Raw genomic sequence first — 19,357 nt, 5'->3', positions numbered from 1 at the left:
GCTTAGAACAGTGATCCTCAGATCTCAACCTCCTGAATAGGATTACAAGGAGGAGCCACCAGAGCCCAGCCAACCCATGTCTTGTTGAATACTTCTGTGAGCCACATGCTGTTCTGGTATTCTGGGCCTTTATGAGTGTTGGAGGTACTGGGTCTTGAACTCAACTTGGAGGCGGGCCCCCTACTCTTTGTTTTTGCCAGTTGTGGGGCCTGAACTCTGAGCCTGGGCGCTGTCCCTCAGCTCTTCAGTTCAAGGCTAGCACTCTACCACTTGAGCCACAGCGCCACTTCTGGCTTTTTCTGCTTATGTGGTGCTGAGGAATTGAACCCAGGGCCTCATGCATGCAAGGCAAGTGCTCTACCACTGAGCACCTTCCCAGCCCCGGGCCCCCAATTCTTGAACTATGCCTGCAGCCCCCCACATGCTGTTGTGGGTGTTGGGAGATAGATTCCGTGAAAATGACAGACACCCTTGCCCCCATGGTACTTAGGGCCTTCAATAGATGATTTCTGTAAAAATGGGTGAGGATAATTGTATTGATCTCAGATTGGAAGGGGGATTAAGTGAGATAATCTATATTAAGTGCTTGGCCCACTGTTGGCAGTAGAGAAAGTATCCCCAAAATACGGGCTTTTATTGTTGACTCTAGTGATTGCTAGACCTCTGACCTCAGGCACTCTTTAACTTTTTCTTTGCAGTTCTTATCCCACTAATAATTAAATCATTTCTGATTATCTGACCAATGTCTGCTTATCCAGTCCTTGTACAGAGTAGGCACCCCATAAATGAGTATGTAAATGAATGGTGTTACTTCATCTCTGAGCCTCCATTTCTTCATCTGCAAAATGGGGTTATTAATAGCCCCTACCTCACAGGATTGGTATGAAGAAATAAATGAAGCGATGCCTGGACAGCTTCCCACCCAGTGCCTGGCGCGCAGTAGGTGCTCACTAAACCTGAGCTGCGATGGTCCTTTCCAGGCGCTGTCCACACTCCAAGGCCTGGGCTCAGGCCGAAGTTGCTCTGCAACATCCCCAGCTGACAGCCAGCGACTGGCAGAGCCCCCAGGCACGGGGGCCCTTTCTCTCCCAGGTCAGCTGGGTGGGCACGCTGGAGGGAGCTGGGGGTGGCACTTGGAGGAGGCTGGGCCAGCGGGCAGGTGGGCAGGGATTGAGTGTGGCCATGAAATCATCATGTGGAGAATTCAGATCTGTTGCCTGTCTTGTTGTCCGCAGAGATTTCCAGTGTGACAGCCCAGGCGGCAGAGCCGAGGGTGAGTGGCTGGTATTCTGTTGCAATCTCCTCCGGGATGGGAGCAGAAAGGAGAGAGTCTTTGCCCACAACAGGACCTTCTGGCCCTCCCCTTAAGCTTGATCTGAAGTGGTCACCTCATCCAACTAATGGGCCTCTCTGATGCAGGATGTAGCAGGGGGGTCAGTTGTCTATGGGAGCCACAGGCGGCTCGGGGCAGGGCTGGAGCAGGAGGATGAGATGGTGGGGGGAGGACTGGGGGCTGCTCCTATATGGGAGCTGCTGAGCGGCGCAGTGTGGGACCTCCTGCTATCCTTCTCCTGCAGGTCCTGGTCCCGGCTTCTCGCACCCTCATGTCAGCCCCGGCCCCGCCCGGCGGCCCTCGGAGGACAAGGTCAGGATGCGTGTGAAGCCCCAGGGCCTGGTGGTGACTTCCAGTGCCGTGTGCAGCTCTCCTGACTACCTCCGGGAGCCCAAGTACTACCCCAGCGGTCCCCCCACCCCCCGGCCCTTACTTCCTACCAGGCCTCCCGCCAGCCCACCCGACAAGGCCTTCTCCACCCACACTTTCTCTGAGAATCCACGCCCACCCCCACGCCGGGACCCCGGCACCCGGCGCCCACCAGTCCTTGCCAAGGGAGACGACCCACTACCCCCTCGGGCAGCCCGGCCCATCTCCCAGGCCCGCTGCCCCACACCAGCCGGAGACGGTAACAGCTCCCGCTGCCACTGGGACAACGGCCGTGTGAACCTGCGTCCGGTGGTGCAGCTGATCGACATCATGAAGGACCTGACCCGCCTCTCGCAGGACCTGCAGCACAGCGGCGTGCATCTGGACTGTGGTGGGCTGCGGCTGAGCCGGCCCCCGGCCCCTCCCCCCGGGGACCTGCAGTACAGCTTCTTCTCCTCACCCAGTCTGGCCAACAGCATCCGCAGTCCTGAGGAGCGCACCACCCCTCATGCCAAGTCAGAGCGGCCTGGCCACCCCCTCTACGAGCCCGAGCCCGAACCTAGAGACAGTCCTCAGCCTGGTCAAGGCCATAGTCCTGGAGCCGCAGCTGCAGCCACAGGTCTGCCCCCCGAGCCCGAGCCAGATGGCCCTGATTACTCGGAACTCGCTGACGCTGACATCCTCAGTGAGCTGGCCTCCCTTACTTGCCCCGAGGCCCAACTGCTAGAGGCCCAGGCCCTTGAGCCGCCATCGCCAGAGCCAGAGCCTCAGCTTCTGGACCCCCAGCCCCGCTTCCTGGACCCGCAGGCGCTAGAGCCACTTGGGGAAGCTTTGGAGCTGCCACCCCTGCAGCCTCTTGCGGATCCTCTGGGACTGCCGAGCCTGGCCCTGCAGGCCCTGGATACGCTTCCTGACTCGCTAGAATCCCAGCTACTCGATCCCCAGGCACTTGACCCCTTGCCTAAGTTGCTGGATGTCCCTGGGCGCCGTCTGGAGCCCCAGCAGCCACTGGGACATTGTCCATTGGCTGAGCCCTTGCGCCTGGACTTGTGCTCACCCCATGGCCCTCCTGGGCCTGAGGGCCACCCCAAGTACGCCTTGCGGCGCACTGATAGGCCAAAGATTCTGTGTCGCAGGCGAAAAGCCGGCAGGGGTCGGAAGGCAGACGCTGGACCTGAGGGCCGCCTGCTGCCCTTGCCTATGCCTACGGGGCTGGCAGCTGCCCTCGCTGAGCCCCCACCGCCACCGCCTCCCCCGCCCCCCGCCCTGCCAGGCCCAGTCCCAGAGCTGGAGCCAGAGTCCTCCCAGACCCCAGGCGTCCCCACCCGCAAAAGCAAGTGCCGGGGCGTACGGCGCATGGTGGTGAAAATGGCGAAAATCCCTGTGTCGCTGGGGCGGCGGAACAAGACCACCTACAAGGTGTCGTCCTTGAGCAGCAGCCTGAGCGTGGAGGGCAAGGAGCTGGGCCTGCGCGTGTCCGCAGAGCCCACTCCCCTGCTGAAGATGAAGAACAACGGGCGGAACGTGGTCGTGGTCTTCCCCCCGGGAGAGATGCCCATCATTCTCAAGCGGAAGCGCGGTCGCCCTCCGAAGAACCTGCTGCTGGGTCCCGGCAAGCCCAAGGAGCCAACCGTGGTGGCGGCCGAGGCGGCCACCGTGGCGGCGGCCACTCTGGCCATACCGGAAGTGAAGAAACGGCGGCGGCGGAAGCAAAAGCTGGCCTCGCCCCAGCCGTCCTATGCAGCTGATGCCAATGACAGTAAGGCCGAGTACTCGGACGTGCTCGCCAAGCTGGCCTTCCTGAACCGCCAGAGCCAGTGCGCCGGGCGGTGCTCCCCGCCGCGCTGCTGGACGCCCAGCGAGCCCGAGTCCGTACACCAGGCCCCGGACACGCAGAGCATCTCGCACTTCCTGCATCGCGTTCAGGGTTTCCGACGGCGTGGGGGCAAAACTGGTGGTTTTGGGGGCCGGGGCGGGGGTCATGCAGCCAAGGCCGCCCGGTGCTCCTTCAGTGACTTCTTTGAGGGCATCGGCAAGAAAAAGAAGGTGGTGGCCGTGGCGGCCCCTGGGGTTGGGGGTCCCGGCCTCACTGAGTTGGGGCACCCCCGGAAACGGGGCCGAGGGGAGGTGGATGCCATGACTGGCAAGCCCAAGCGCAAGAGGAGGTCTCGGAAGAACGGGACTCTGTTTCCAGACCAGGTGCCCAGCGGCCCGGGCTTCGGAGAGGCCGGCGCCGAGTGGGGGGGAGACAAGGGTGGTGGCTGGGCCCCTCACCACGGGCACCCAGGCGGGCAAGCTGGCCGAAACTGTGGGTTCCAGGGGGCCGAGGCCCGGGCCTTTGCCTCCACGGGGCTGGAGAGCGGGGCCTCAGGCCGCGGCAGCTACTACGGCACGGGCGCACCCTCGGGCCAGACAGAGCTCAGCCAGGAACGCCAGAATCTCTTCACTGGCTATTTCCGCTCCCTGCTCGATTCCGATGACTCCTCCGACCTCTTGGACTTTGCCCTCTCAGCCTCTCGCCCAGAGTCCCGGAAGGCATCAGGCACCTATGCAGGGCCTCCCTCCAGTGCCCTGCCTGCCCAGCGGGGCCTGGCCACCTTCCCCAGCCGGGGAGCCAAGGCCAGCCCAGTGGCGGTGGGCAGCAGTGGGGGCGGGGCAGACCCCTCCTTCCAGCCTGTCCTTTCCAGTCGCCAGACCTTCCCGCCAGGACGGGCAACGAGCTACGGGATAACCCCAGCCACTTCAGACTGTCGGGCGGCTGAGGCCTTCCCAAAGCTGGCACCCCCGCCCTCAGCTGTGGCGCGCTCTCCCACCACCCACCCCCCTGCCAACACCTACCCTCCCCAGTACGGTGGCTATGGGGCTGGACAAAGTGTGTTCGCCCCGGCCAAGCCCTTCTCGGGTCAGGACTGTGCTAACAGCAAGGACTGCAGCTTTGCCTACGGCAGTGGCAACAGCCTGCCTGCCTCTCCCAGCAGTGCCCACAGCGCTGGCTACGCGCCCCCTCCCGCTGGGGGCCCCTGCCTGCCCCCCGGCAAGGCCTCTTTCTTCAACAGCTCTGAAGGTACCCCCTTCTCCGGCTCAGCCCCCACTCCCCTGCGCTGTGATAGTCGTGCTAGCACCGTCTCCCCCGGTGGCTACATGGTGCCCAAGGGCACCACAGCTTCTGCCACCTCCGCAGCCTCTGCCGCCTCCTCCTCCTCCTCCTCCTTTCAGCCCTCGCCTGAGAACTGTCGGCAGTTTTCGGGGGCTTCTCAGTGGCCTTTCCGGCAGGGCTACGGAGGCCTGGACTGGGCCTCTGAGGCCTTCAGTCAGCTCTACAATCCCAGTTTCGACTGCCACGTCAGCGAGCCCAACGTGATCCTGGACATCTCCAACTACACGCCGCAGAAGGTGAAGCAGCAGACCACCGTGTCGGAGACCTTCTCCGAGTCCTCCTCCGACAGCACCCAGTTCAATCAGCCCGTCGGAGGGGGCGGTTTTCGGCGTGCCAACAGTGAGGCCTCCAGCAGCGAGGGCCAGTCGAGCCTGTCCAGCCTGGAGAAACTGATGATGGACTGGAATGAGGCATCCTCCGCCCCCGGCTACAACTGGAACCAGAGCGTCCTCTTCCAGAGCAGCTCCAAGCCCGGCCGTGGACGGCGGAAGAAGGTGGACCTGTTCGAAGCCTCGCATCTAGGCTTCTCCACATCTGCCTCGGCCACTGCCTCGGGCTACCCATCCAAACGAAGCACTGGGCCCCGGCAACCACGGGGTGGTCGGGGGGGTGGGGCTTGCTCAGCCAAGAAGGAGAGAGGTGGTGCAGCAGCCAAAGCCAAGTTCATCCCCAAGCCACAGCCGGTCAATCCGCTGTTTCAGGACAGCCCAGACCTTGGCCTCGATTACTACAGTGGGGACAGCAGCATGTCTCCACTGCCCTCACAGTCCAGGGCCTTCAGTGTGGGAGAACGGGATCCCTGTGACTTCATGGGACCCTACTCCATGAACCCATCCACACCTTCCGACGGCACTTTTGGCCAAGGCTTCCACTGCGACTCACCCAGCCTGGGTGCTCCTGAGCTGGATGGCAAGCATTTCCCACCACTGGCCCACCCGCCCACGGTGTTTGATGCTGGCCTGCAGAAGGCTTACTCGCCCACCTGCTCGCCCACACTAGGCTTCAAGGAAGAGCTCCGGCCACCACCCACAAAGCTGACTGCCTGTGAGCCCCTCAAGCATGGGCTCCAGGGGGCCAGCCTGGGCCACACAGCTGCAGCCCAGGCCCACCTGAGCTGCCGGGACCTGCCGCTGGGCCAGCCGCACTATGATTCCCCCAGCTGCAAGGGCACAGCCTATTGGTACCCACCGGGCTCCGCCGCCCGTAGCCCACCCTATGAAGGCAAGGTGGGATCGGGGCTGCTAGCTGACTTTCTGGGCAGGACGGAGGCCGCGTGCCTCAGTGCCCCTCACCTGGCTAGCCCACCAGCCACACCCAAGGCCGACAAGGAGCCACTGGAGATGGCCCGGCCACCCGGTCCACCCCGTGGCCCTGCTGCAGCCGCTGCTGGCTATGGCTGCCCACTCCTTAGTGACTTGACCCTGTCCCCTGTGCCAAGGGACTCGCTGCTGCCCCTGCAGGACACTGCCTACAGGTATCCAGGCTTTATGCCACAGGCACATCCTGGCCTGGGTGGGGGCCCCAAGAGCAGCTTCCTGGGGCCCATGGCGGAACCTCACCCTGAGGACACATTCACCGTCACCTCCCTGTAGTGCCAACTGAAGTGCCAACTGGACCGTGAGGTTTTGTTCCTGGGTGAGTCTGGGGTTTGGGGTGGAGTGGGCAGAGGTCTGGGCAGTGGGCTAAAATTTGAGGATGTTAATGGTTAGACGGGAAGAAGAGGTACAGAGAGATGAGCAGGACTCATCTACAGGATTCAAGGACAAACTGGGAGACCTGGCAGCAGGGAAGAGAGGCTCAGGATTAGGGGTTGTAGGGCTGGGAAGGTGGCTCAGTGGTAGAGCGCTCGCCTTGCATGTATGAGGCCCTGGGTTCGATTCCTCAGCACCACATAAGCAAAAAGAAAAAAGCCAGAAGTGGCGCTGTGTCTCAAGTGGTAGAGCGCTAGCCTTGAGCTGAAGAGCTGAGGGACAGCGCCCAGGCCCAGAGTTCAGGCCCCACGACCGGACCCAAAAAAAAAAAAAGGATTAGGGGTTGTACAGTCTTGGGGCTGAAATGGAGCTTGGGTAGAAACCCAGCAGGACATTGGGAGATACCGATCATTGGCATGGTAGGGAAAACACGGACTAGATAGGACCTTCTAGCTTGGTTTATCAAACAGATGTTTCCCTAGTGCATGCTTAGGCCTTGGGCAAGAAATTCTCACCACTTGACCTTTTACAAGGGAAAGTATTTACATCGTCCTGTGAGTCCAGGAAGGGAGAAGCAGGTCGGTCATCCACTCAGGGCTAATCCAGAGTTGTAGGTCCATCGGACGCTCTTGGCGCACCCCATATGTTCTCATAACACACTCTGCAAGTGCTTGTGTAGAATGACCCAGAGGCTCCCCATTTGTCTTCCCCGGTATCTTTGATGGCTAATAGTCAACATCTTTGGCCTGAAGTAGGCTCTGTGATCAGGGATTCACACGGGGAACGACCGTCCCTGGAAACCTGCCACCAATAACTGTCCCAGAGAGGATGTTTTGACCCTAAAGTCAGATCTTTTCCTCATAGCAAACGCATCTCTAAGCGACCGGTTAAATATTGTAAGGTAGTTTCAGGTGCTAGTGGCTCACTCCTATGATCCCAGCTACTCAGGAGGCTAAGACCTGAAAGATCACAGTTTGAAGCCAACCCAGACTGAAAACTCTTCAGACTCTTGTCTCCAATTAACCAAGCAAAATCTGAAGGTGGATGTGTGGCTTAAGCACCACCCTTGAGCAAAAAAGCTAAGGCAGGGTACAAAGGTTCTGAGTTCAAGTGTGTGTGTGTGTGTGTGTGTGTGTGCGCGCACACACACACACACACACACACACAAAGAAAAAATTTTGCATTTTAGAAAAGGAATATCAGAGAAAATATTCCCAAATGACCAAAAGGAATAGGTTGAAGAAATGGTATTCCATAAGCACAACCTATTTCAGAATACAGCCACAACTAGCTCCATTAGACAACAGATAACCTGTCACAAAACCGGCCCAGAAGCCAGGCAATAGTGGCTCATGCCTGTAATCCTAGCTACTCAGGAGGCTGAGATCTGAGGGTCATGGATCAAAAGCCAGCCTGGGCAAGAAAGTCCATGAGACTCTTATCTCCAGTTAACCACCAGAAAACTGGAAGTGGCACTGTGGCTCAAGTGGTAGAGTGCTCACCTTGAGCTGAAGAGCTGAAGGACAATGCCCAGGCCCTGAGTTCAGGCCCCATGACCAAAAAAAAAAAAAAATGCCCAGATGTAGTAACTGGCAGTGAGGTGAGGTGAGGACAGGTCTGAGACCCTCACTTTTTGTCTTTGTTACTCCAAAGCCTCCAGAGAGTTTCCCTTCCTGGGGATGGATGGGCTGGCCTCCCGGAAAGCCCCATTTCTGCTCTGAGGAGGCCATTCAAGGCCAGAGTGACTCAGGGTCCTGAAGTTAAGTCAATGGGAACTTATTACCCACTCTCTGGTAGACTCCAGCTGCCCTGGTGCCTGAGTGACACAGAACAGTACTGGGGCGCGAGAGACCTGGGGGAGGACCAGGCTCCAATGGGCTACCAGCTTGCTACGCGCTCTTAACCAAGCCCTTGCCCCTCTCTTGCCTCTGTTTCCCCATCTGCTCAAGGAAATTGACCTCAATCGTCTCTTAGGCTTTTACCACTCTGCATGGCAGAGACAATGGATCCAACTTCTTTTTTTTCTTCTTCCTTTTTTTTCCCCTCTTTTGGCAGCAGATTTTCCTTCCTAATGCAGCCAGGCCAAGATTAAAATGGCCTTCTATTCCCCATGCCTCTCACTGCAAGCAGCAGAGCCGCAGATCTGAAGCAGGTCTGGGAGAAGCTGCTTAGGGTTTAAAATGTCAAACTCTTGATCCTTTTCACTGGAGGGAAGATGTCTCATGGATAATCCAGAAATGTGAATAATCCAAAAACTGTTCCTCCCAGGCTCTGGGTGGGAAAAATGAACGGGTGTGGGGGCTGGGTGTTTGGGCAGGTCACAGCTCAGTGCAGTGCATAATGGAACCACCCAGTGAGGCCTGAACACAGGAGGAACTGGGATGCCATCCAGCCCCACATTCTGGCCCTGCTCCCCACCCAGGGCTGCGAGTTAACAGCACTGTCCTCAAGCCAATGCATGCAGTTGTTCCAAAGACATCTGCGCAGCACCCCCTTCCTGCCAGCCATTGGGGCACCAGAGTGAACACCACAGGTGAGGCACTTGGTCCTCAGGCGGCTTTGGGTTAGAGGAAAACACTAAGCAGGATGACACGGAACATTTGGTAGTTACAGCCGTGGGAAGGGCAGTATGAGAAAAAGGAAGCCAGGGGATTATGAGAACCTGCAGCCGACTGCCCAGACCTTGCGGCTACTGCCCGAAGGACGAGGGGACGAAGCTGCTACACAAGTTGTGGGCAGAGGGAACAGCAGTGGGTGCAGCCTTGAGGCAGGCAGGCAGAGGCTCAGCTCTGAAGAAATGAGAGGAAGACACTAAAGCTAAATGAAAGCAAGGCAGACAGGGTGTTGCAAGGAGTTTGAATTATTCAAATCAAGGCACGCAGGGAACCACTGAAGAGAAGGTTCTCGGCTGGAGTGTGGGGCACAGTGGAATTGGGCAGATGTTGAAATAGGGAGGCCAATTGCAGTAGTTCAGACAGGCAGAGAGCGTACCTGGACCAGCATGGGAGGCTCCCTGCTTCGGCTAAGATGCCTCCCAAACTCCCCTGTCCATTGCTAGGGGTGGCAGTGAGAACGGGTGGAGAGATGGGGAGGGGAGTAGTGAGGAAGAATTAATAGAGGGAGTCACATCGTCAACAGAAGGCGTAAGCAGAGAAGACAATGCCACGCTCCCTCGCCAACAGTGAGCAGCTTTGACACTGGGCACTAGGGAAGCAATAATTCAGCTTACCCATGAATCTTGAGCCTCACCCAGCTCATTCAATGCCAGGTGCTGGGGAAACAAAGCAGATATGGTCTCTGGCCTCCAATTCCGTGTCTACCCAAGGAAGCTTAAAACAAGTACACAAAGAACCTGGAAGCAAAAAGCCATGCCAAGCCAGGTGCCGGTGGCTCATGCCTGAAATCTTAGCTACTCAGGAGGCTGAGATCTGAGGATCGTGGTTCAAAGCCAACCCAGGCAGAAAAGTCCCTGTGAGACTCTAATCTCCAATTAACCACTCAAAAACTGGAAGTGGCACTGTGGCTCAAGTAGTAGAGCACTAGCTTTGAGCAAAAGAGCTCAGGGACAGTGCCCAAGCCCCATGACTGACACACACACACAAAAGCCCTACCAGGTCCCAGTGGCTCACACCTGTAAGCCTAGCTACTCAGGAGCCTGAGATCTGAGTATTTCAGTTCAAAGCCAGCCTGGGCAGGAAAGTCCATGAGACTCATCTCCAGTTAGCCACCAAAAAGGCAGAAGTGGAGCTGTGGCTCAGAGCACTAGTGTTGAGCACAGGCTCTGAGTTCATGCTCCAGTACTAGAAACACCTGGAAGGAAGTGTTTGCTGGGAGGGTCAAGGACTGCAGCAGGCAGTGAATGGTCAAGAGTCATCCCTCTGCCTACTTAGTGAAAAAAGGGGCCCCGTTGTGTGCCACTGCCCACAGCAACCCCTCAGAGAGGTTAGGAAAGGAGGAGACAGAACCCTCCCTGGGGGATCTGTAGTTAGTAAATGGTGCAGCCAGATTTGGAATGAACGAACGCACTCCTGTCTCTCTGGGCCTGCCACATGGCTGCTCCTTTCCTCTCTGTTCCACTTCCCGGTTCCCTGTCTTCAAACTGACAGGTTGCATTTTGTGAGTCTGTGGAAGAAACTTCACTTGAACTTGACCTTGAAGAACAGGCGAGCTTTGGCGACAGGGAAGAGCACTTCAGGCAGGTCACCTGGCAATGCCAGTGTAGGATGAAAGGTCAGGAGACTAGGGAATATTGGGAATGGCTGGGCTTGAGAACTGTGGCTGACAGGAAAGAGACAGGAGACTCATCATCGGAGACAAGTCTTGGGCCCACACAGAAATTGTTAAAGCAAAGCAAGGCCGGCCGCTGGTGGCTCATGTCTGTAATCCTAGATACTCAGGAGACTGAGCTCTGAGGATCGCAGTTCAAAGCCAGCCTGGGCAGGAACGTCCATGAGACTCTTATCTCCAGTTAACTACCAGAAAACCGGAAGTGGTGCTGTGGCTCAAGCAGTAGAGCACTCGCCTTGAGCTAAAGAGCACAAGGACAGCACCCAAGCCCAGAGTTCAAACCCCACAACTGACAAAAGAAAAGCAAGGCAGACTGATTATACTGGGACCCTATAGGCTCAAGACCCTATAGGCCAGCTGTAACAGACCCTCGGGGCAGGGGTGAGGGGTAGGAAGGACCTGTTAGGTGTTTGAGAATCTCCGGTGCCTCTCTCCCCTCCCTACTCCCTCTCAGGCCTGGAACTGAGGCCAAGAGAAATGTCACAGGTCCTCCAAGGTTACACCAGCTGGGCCCTCACCAGAGCAGGAGACGGTTTCCAAGGCCAACATCCAGCCGGGGTCAGCAGGCATGCTCAACCGTGGGCCAGGCCTGGCTGCTCAGAGGCCTGTCTCTCTGTCTCGAATCCTTGAGAGGTCACTTGATCTTGCCTCTGGCTCTGAGTGAGAAGCTTCACGTCATGGCTCAACCAGTCCTTCCCTGCTCTGAGGCCATCCTCCCTCCATTTCCTCTCTTGCCCCTCTCACAGCTGTGTATATTCCAGGCCCTGATCTAAGCACCCTCTTCTCTCCCAGCACCCCACCACCCAGAGCAAACCTGAAGGGAAATAGCTAAAGGCCTACCTGTAGTCACAGACAGGCCTGTGTGCACAACATGGTTCCATCCCTTACCACCTAGGTGACCCAGTACTGAGTCACGCAGCTCTGCATGTCGGGTGAGAATTAGAGGAGATTACATGTGAAGGAAGCACGTAGCAGGGTCCTGGCTCGCGGCAAGCATGCAGTCAGTGGGTGGCGGAGGGTGGATGGAGACCTCCCCACAGAGCCTGTGTGTGCCTCGCACACCTCCTGAGCTTAATGGGCCTTCGCTCAGGCCAGATCTAGTCCTCCAGCTTCTGTGGCCTGCTGCCCTCTAAAAAGGACCTTGTATTTCATGGGCATTTGGTCTTTGAAGGGAGATGTTGAAATATCCCTAAGTTCCCTGCCTCGGACACTCTTGGGAAGAAGGACCTAGGGTAAGATAAGCCCTACCCCAGAGGAGCCGAAGCCTGGGGATATAAGACCTAGCCTCAAAACTGACCTGGGTCAGACAGAAACTCTGCCCATGGTAAGCCTCACCAATCCTCCGAAAACTCTTTGTAAATTTGTAATATGTCCCGATCTTCCCCCCACTGCTTTCTCATTATAAACCTTGCAGCAAGTGCTGCCCTGAGTCTAGGCCTAGAGGGTGGGGGAAGTGTGGGAATCAGTGTTCAGCACCCAGGAACTGAACCCTACTCTGGGCTAGGCAGTGTCCTGTGCTAAGGGCACTGCTGAGCAGATGGGCAAGGCCCTGCCCTCGGGGGGACTTCCAGCCTGGAAGCAGAGATTCATTAAAAACTCTCACGTGGTCACCACTCTCCAGGGAAGGGACTCTGCCACTCTCCTGAGCCACCAGAGTGGGGCAGGCAACAAGACCTTCCCTGGAGGCCAGAAATGGGTCCTGACTTCAGAGCCTGGAGCCCTACTCCACAGTGAGGGTTTCCAGCCCACCCACCCCTCCCCCACTGGAGTCCATTCTCCCCACCAAGCCGCCAAAGTGCTTATTGTTCAGTATTTTTAGATGCCTGGTGTCTGGAGCCCCTAAAATATTTATTGGATGAATTGATTAAAGCACATCTGCTCCTGCAACTCCATGCTTCACACCTTTTGATTGCAATCCTTCCTCTCCAGCCTCCTTGCCCGCAAAATACAGGCCAGTCTTCCTGGCCTGGTGCTGAAGATACTCAGGGCTTGTGTCCTGGCACCGCCTCCCTTGAGCCCCGCCTCTCTCACACTCAGCCTTCCTTGCCCAACGAGAAAATCTGGAGTGAGGAGGCTTTACGGGAAGGGTCTTTCCTGAAGGTGCCCTGTTGCTTTCCTACTTCCCTGGCCTGCGCTGTCCCCTCCTATCCACCGTGGTCTTCCCACCTGCCAGTTCCTGTCTTTTCCCTGACTTCACCTCCTCCCAGACACGCTTAGTCTCTGGCCCTGTATGCATGGTGACAGCCCTTCTTGGGAATGTCCTCACTAGCCATCAAACCCTTTTGGCCACTTACTCATCCCTGCTACTATCTCCCTACCCCACTGTCTCATTGTTCCTGGGACAGGTCAGGGAATGTGTCTGTATTCTAACGAGTCAAAGATGAGCATGGAGAATGGGAGAATCATGAAAAAGGAGTGGCAAGTGGACAAGGGTCATATAAGTAAACTGACACAGTCAGTCAGGGCTAGTTTACAGAGGACTGGTCTAGGGACTCAGCCACCTGGTCATCAAAGCAGGTAACAGTAGAGCCAAGGATCACCCCATTTCATCTGCCTGTCCAGCACATACGATTGATGACCCTGACTTTACATATAAGATATCCCTAGCTGGGAGAGAGGGAAAGCTCTGTGTGTGTGTGTGAGAGAGAGAGAGACAGAGAGAGGGGAGAGAGAGGGACGAGGGGGAAGGTATAAAGGGAATATGATGATGCTTTGGCATGTGACAGACATGAATGTCCATGGATGTGAACTCTGTGGGGTCCCTCTAGCATTTTAAATCTCTGTGCCCAGCAGCGGATGAAGAATGGGAAGTGACTGGCAGAGCCAGAGATTAAAGAATGCCTCTGGCCAGTAGTAGACCCTGTTTGAAAAAAAAAAAACTGAGGGAGAGGGGCTGGGAATGTAGCTTAGTGGTAGAGTGCTTGCCTAGCATGCATGAAGCCCTGGGTTCGAGTCCTTAATACTACATAAACAGAAAAAGCCAGAAGTGGCTCTGTGGCTCAAGAGAGGCTCAAGGACAGTGTCCAGGTCCTGAATTCAATTCCCAGGACTGGCAAAACAAAACAAAATGAAAAAAAACCAGGGCTAGGAAGGTGGCTCGATGGTAGAGTGCTTGCCTGGTATGCATGAGGCCCCGGGGTCGATCCCTCAGTACCACATAAACAGAAAAAGCCAGAAGTGGCGCTGTGGTTCAAGTGGTAGAACGCTCGCCTTGAGCTGAAGAGCTGAGGGACAGCGCCCAGGCCCAGAATTCAAGCCTCACAAGCAACCAAAAAAGAAAAAAACTTGAGGGGAGAACCCCGCATCCTGCCCCTCCCCAGTTGGGAACCTCCTTGTGAGACCTCATAGACAACCTGATGGTTGTTTTGTTTTTTCTTTTTGCCAGTTCTGAGACTTAGACTCTGGGTTGGGGCACTGTCCCTGAGCTTTCAAGGCTAGCACTCTATCACTTGAGCCATAGTGCCACTTCAGGCTTTTTCTATGTGTGTGGTACTGAGGAATCGAACTCAGGGCTTCATGCATATGAGGCAAGCACTCTACCCCTAAAACACATTCCCAGCCCCCAATGGTATTTCTTCCAGTCAAGTGTAGTCTGAACCCTGAAGTGGTATCATCTCTGTGTTTAGGCAGCTCAGGCCTGACAGCCTGGAAATACTGGAAGGCGGGTCACTCAGGTAGCTGTGGTCCTTGGAAGACCATCTTGGCTCCTCAAGATTCCCCTCGTGGAGCTGGGAAGGTGGCTCAGTGGTAGAGCGCTTACCTTGCATGCATGAGGCCCTGGGTTCGATTCCTCAGCACCACATAAGCAAAAAGAAAAAAAGCCGGAAGTGGCGCTGTGGCTCAAGGGGTAGAGCGCTAGCTAAAGAGCTGAGGGACAGCGCTCAGGCCCAGAGTTCAGGCCCCACGACCAGACCCAAAAAAAAAAAAAAGATCCCCCTCATTACCTGTTTGAGCTCCCCCCGCTTCCCCTTTTTTTTTTTTGCTGGTCCTGGGACTTGAACTCAGCCTGGGCACTGTCCCTAAGCTTCTTTCGCTAAAGGCTAGCACTCTACCACTTGAGCTACAGTGCCACTTCCAGCTTTCTCAAGTACTTTATTGGAGATAAGAAGTCTCACAGTTTCCTGCCTGGGCTGGCTTCGAACTGCAATCCTCATATCTCAGCCTCTTGGGTAGCTAAGATTACGGGTGTAAGACGCTGGCACCTGGCTGAGGCCCAGATGCAGGAAGGGCCTTGATCTAGGTAACACAGTGAGTTAATCTCATTCTCATACACTTTGCTTTCTACTCTTTATTTGTCACTGAACTTCCCTCTTCTTGAGGCAGAGACTAGTATAAGTTAAATGTTAGCATGTGCCCTGAGAGTGAACATGAATGCATATTTGCCAGTTGCTTAAGTAAATGCACAAGTATAGCCTTCTTTTGGGGAGAGACCAGCTCTCTGGGAAACCTGATGTCTATCTACAGCCCTTTAAATTTCAACTCAGCTACCCTTTAGTGCCCACCAAGCCTACTCCCACTGCCAGGCAAGAGGCACTGAAGGTTGTGGTACCTGATTTGAAAACTTCTAGACATGACAGCTTGGTGGAATGTGGCTCTGAGGTTCCTTGTAGAGCCATTAAAAGGTTAAGTCTTAGGAACAGTGGTTGGTGTTCTGGGGCCAGGTGCATGCTGGGATTGAGAATACAGAGGTACCACCTGCAGGCCTGTGCCCTGGAGAGAATGACAAGTACACCGGTAGCTATGGTAACAGGGTGCTCTAAGGAGGCGTCCTGGAGGTGTGCAAGAGCTGAGCTGGACCTTGACATGCTGACCTGCCTCTGATCAGTCATCGCTCTGTCATTCGCTCCACGCATTTGAGAGCACCGTGTGCTAGGCACTGTGCTCAACAGTGAACCAAGAGCCCAATACCTTCTGCCAAGATTGTTAGGTACCCCTGCTCCTGGTTCTTCTTCATCTCCCTGCATAAAGTGCCTGGTCGTAGGTCTGCTTTGCATGAGCCCCTCAAAGGCAGGACCAGAGCAGAAGACTGTTTCTAGTGCCTGACACCAGGCTTGGCACCTTAGCGTTTGAGTCTCTTACACAGACAGTTGAGTCTAGTGAGATGTGAGTTCGACACAGCCATAGCATTCTCCCTTTTCCCCCTCCCCACCTCCTATCCTCTCCCAGATTCTGCCAGAGTCTGTGGCTGGCCAAGTCCTGAAAGCTGGGAGGGCGCAGGGAGGAGGAAGGTGAGACGCACTGGGCGGCTTAGCAGAGGGTGAGAAAGCCTCCTGCTGCCTGGCCGCGGGCACCCCAGGAAGGTTCTGGCAGAAGCCGCCTGCTGGGCTGAGATCACCATGGAGACCTGGCTTGGAGAGGGTCACTGGCAGTGGCTGAGGGCTGGTGGGGGTGGGAGAGGCAGGGATTTGTGCAGAGCCTCTCTTCCTGCCCCAGGCCCTTGGGGGAAAAGCTGAGGCTCATCACTGTTGATGTGCAGAGTGTTTGGAACGGCCCACCGTAAATCTCCCCTCGCTAGTTACCCAGCTTGGCCACTGTCCTTCACCTGCAATGAGGCCAGCTTCTGGAGAGAGGCCCTCAGCCCCACCCCCAGCCTGGCACCCCCCCCCCCAGAGCATCCTCCTGCCCCCTAATCTCTGCAGCTGGTCCTGCTTCTCACCCTCATTGCAGAGACCAAGAGCTACTTTTTTGCTTCCCACCCCAAGGGCCACCTCATAGATACCACTTCCCCTCACCCACCACGGACCCGCCAGTGTCGCAGTGCCCGCCACTGCCTGCTCCCGTCAGCAGGATTGGCTGCTGCCCTTGCCCTTCAGGAGCCCACCCCATCCCCTAGCTCTTGGGGGTGTCCTGGCAAGTCCAACCCTGGGACAAAAGTCGTCCCCAGGCTGACTGCCCAGCAGACAGCAGCTGAGGCTGAGCAGAATGTCAATGTGGCCTGTTGGAAGGGAAGCCAAGAAAGTACAAGCGAGGAGAGCTTTCCGTCGCCTCCTGTCGCCTCCTGGCTCCTGTGGCCGCGGGAGGATGGATGGCTCGGTGGCTGGCTGGCTGAGGAGGCTCAGGAGGCACTTTTAGCACCCCCCACCCCCACCCCTGCCCCTAATCTTGAGGAAGTGGCAGGCAGACCAGAGCACTAACCAAGCCGACCCTGCTCTGGGCAGCTCAGTCCTCACGGCATAAAGCTGTGAATCCAGAGGGTCTAGTGTGACGGGGGTTCTGGATAGGGAAATCAGGTCTCCCAAAGGTGATTGGGGCTGCCTAGGAAGGGGACCATACCCCAGTCTACTGCTCGTGGGGGGCTTGGGAGCTTCGGGAAGGCAGCGTTCCACCAAACACAGGTGGCAGCCTGCTGGGCAGTTCTTTCTTCATTCAGACAGACTTCCTCATCACCTCACTCTCTAAGGAACAGAACGGCATGGGTAGGCTAGGAAAAGGTTGGATTTAGAGAAAATTGAAGCAGTGGCTCACAGCTGTGCTGTGCCGTCTCTGTCCTCCTCCTTGCTGTGTTCCTCGCAACAGCCTAGGTGGGGAAAAGAATTAGTAAATGAACTCATTGTGACATTAGGAATCTGAGGTTTGGAGAACCCGACTGGCTCCAGGAAAAATAATAGCAAGTGGTAATACATTTATTGTGCATTTGTGTTCAGCCTTGTCTGCCTTAAGACACTGAATCCTGCCAACAAACCTCTGGGGGGGTAGTTGTAATGCCCATCCCCCCACCCCCTAGTGTTTTGTTTTTGTTTGGACTTGTTGTGTTGAGACAAGGTCTTGCTGTGTAGTCCAGGCTGGCCTAACACTGAAGGTTCTTCTGCCTCACTCTCCTGAATCAGTTTACTGATTAGTAAACTGAGGCTCACAGAAGCCTAAGCCACCCTGCTGTCCCAGAGCTTCCTTAAATGGTGGTGTTTGCATTTGAACTCAGTCATGCCTAACTCCAAGAGCCTGAGCTCTTTACAAGCCTGCTGCTTGGGACCCTGACACTCAGCCCAGCCATGGCTTCTTAGTGCAGGCTTATGCATGCTTGGTTGTTTGTTTTTGTTTTGTTGGTCATGGGGCTTGATTTCTAGGCCTGGGCACTGTCCCTGAGCTCTTCAGCTCAAGGTGTGCGCTCTACCACTTGAGCCACATTGCCACTTCTGGTTTTTTGGTGGTATATTGGAGATAAGAGTCTCAGGGACTTTCCTCCCCAGGCTGGCTTTGAACAGTGATCCTCAGATCTCAGCCTCCTGAGTAGCTAGGGTAACAGATGTGATCCACCAGCGCCTGATTCGCATGCTTGTTTTACAGAGAGAAATTGAGCTCAGAGAAGGCCACATGTAGTCCCAAAGTCATGTGGGAGCTAGATCTGGGGAAAGAAACCATATGATTAGCTTCTCCCAGAATCTTGGTGGGAATGGAGCACAGGGGAGGGGGACTCTTAGTCTTCCTGGTCTCAACGTTCAGTGTCTGCCTGCTGCTGACTTCTGCCTCTTCTCTTGTGTTTCTTTGCAGCTTTCAGAAAACCAACGCCAAGACCCCTCCTCGTGTCCACATTGTCCTCTGGCAGGAAAGCCTGCCCTTTGCTCCCCACCCCAACCCTAACCCTCCCTGCCCATCTCCTCCACGCAGAAGCCGAAGGTGAGCCCTTTTCTGCACAAAACCAGCAATTGTAAATACTTTTTAAAAATGTACAAAACTTAAAGACAAAAACACAGTTTTAGAAAAAGACAAAAAAAAAAAGAGAGAGCGAGAGAGAGTGCGTGTGCAAGAGGTTGCGAGGGGGCCTCCAAGTGTCCAGAGCCCCCGCAAGTGTGCACTGAGAAATTTATCTACAGGTCGTTCGACAAAAATGAACAATATCCTATTTATTGTATATACTGTTTTATTATAAATCGTGGATTGTATATTGCATTCTGTAAACCTGCTGTGGTCCCGTGGTGTGCAAATTCGCATGGTGGGGGGGAAGGGAGAAGAACCTCTTACGGGAGCTTTTTTTTTTTTTTTCCCCTTTTCTTTCTTATTTTTCACTCTTGGGTTTTCTCTTCTGTTGTTGTTGTTGCTTTCTGTTGGCAGGACACACCCAAAGATCCAAGTTTGTATTAAAAAGAAATGAAAAAAAGCAAAAAAAAAAAAAAAAAAACCACTTGTGTCTTGTGAAGGGAGGAGGGGGGAGGGGGGAGGGGGGCGGAGTAGGAGGGACACAGCTGGATTTTGTCACCAGCCACTGGTTCCCCAGAGGAATTGAAATACCTACATGTGTTCCCTGCTACATCTGACATCTGCTTGAAATCTGGGGTCCCCCTTCTCCCCCATTCCACTGTAGGCTGCAGACTTTTCCTGCCTTTGACACCCTCCCCCTCATTACCATCCCCCCCACCCCTGCAGACTGGTTTGGTCCTCAGGACTTCCCTGACCCCTGGTCCATGTATTCTGCCCTAAATGGAAAAAAAATTTTTTTGTTGGTCGTGGGGCCTGAACTCTGGGTCTGGGAGCTGTCCCCCAGCTCTTCAGCTCAAGGCTAGCGCTCTACCACTTGAGCCACAG

At 55.6% G+C, this 19,357-nt stretch overlaps 1 protein-coding gene across 1 annotated transcript; it reads left to right on the top strand.

Moving 5' to 3' along the window:
- The first annotated feature begins 1,241 nt into the window (after positions 1-1,241).
- On the top strand, positions 1,242-18,919 carry Ahdc1 (AT-hook DNA binding motif containing 1). The gene is made up of 3 exons (XM_042688511.1): positions 1,242-1,273; positions 1,578-6,494; positions 18,326-18,919. The coding sequence occupies exon 2, from the start codon at positions 1,652-1,654 to the stop codon at positions 6,449-6,451; it is 4,800 nt and encodes a 1,599-aa protein (XP_042544445.1). The 5' UTR covers positions 1,242-1,273; positions 1,578-1,651; the 3' UTR covers positions 6,452-6,494; positions 18,326-18,919.
- The last annotated feature ends 438 nt before the right edge of the window (positions 18,920-19,357 follow it).

The sequence above is a fragment of the Dipodomys spectabilis genome, unplaced genomic scaffold (assembly GCF_019054845.1).
Source record: "Dipodomys spectabilis isolate Male_0828 unplaced genomic scaffold, ASM1905484v1 ptg000118l, whole genome shotgun sequence".
NCBI lineage: Eukaryota > Metazoa > Chordata > Mammalia > Rodentia > Heteromyidae > Dipodomys > Dipodomys spectabilis.
The sequence above is the reverse complement of the archived record's forward strand: the minus strand, read 5'-3'. Positions and strand labels throughout refer to the sequence as shown.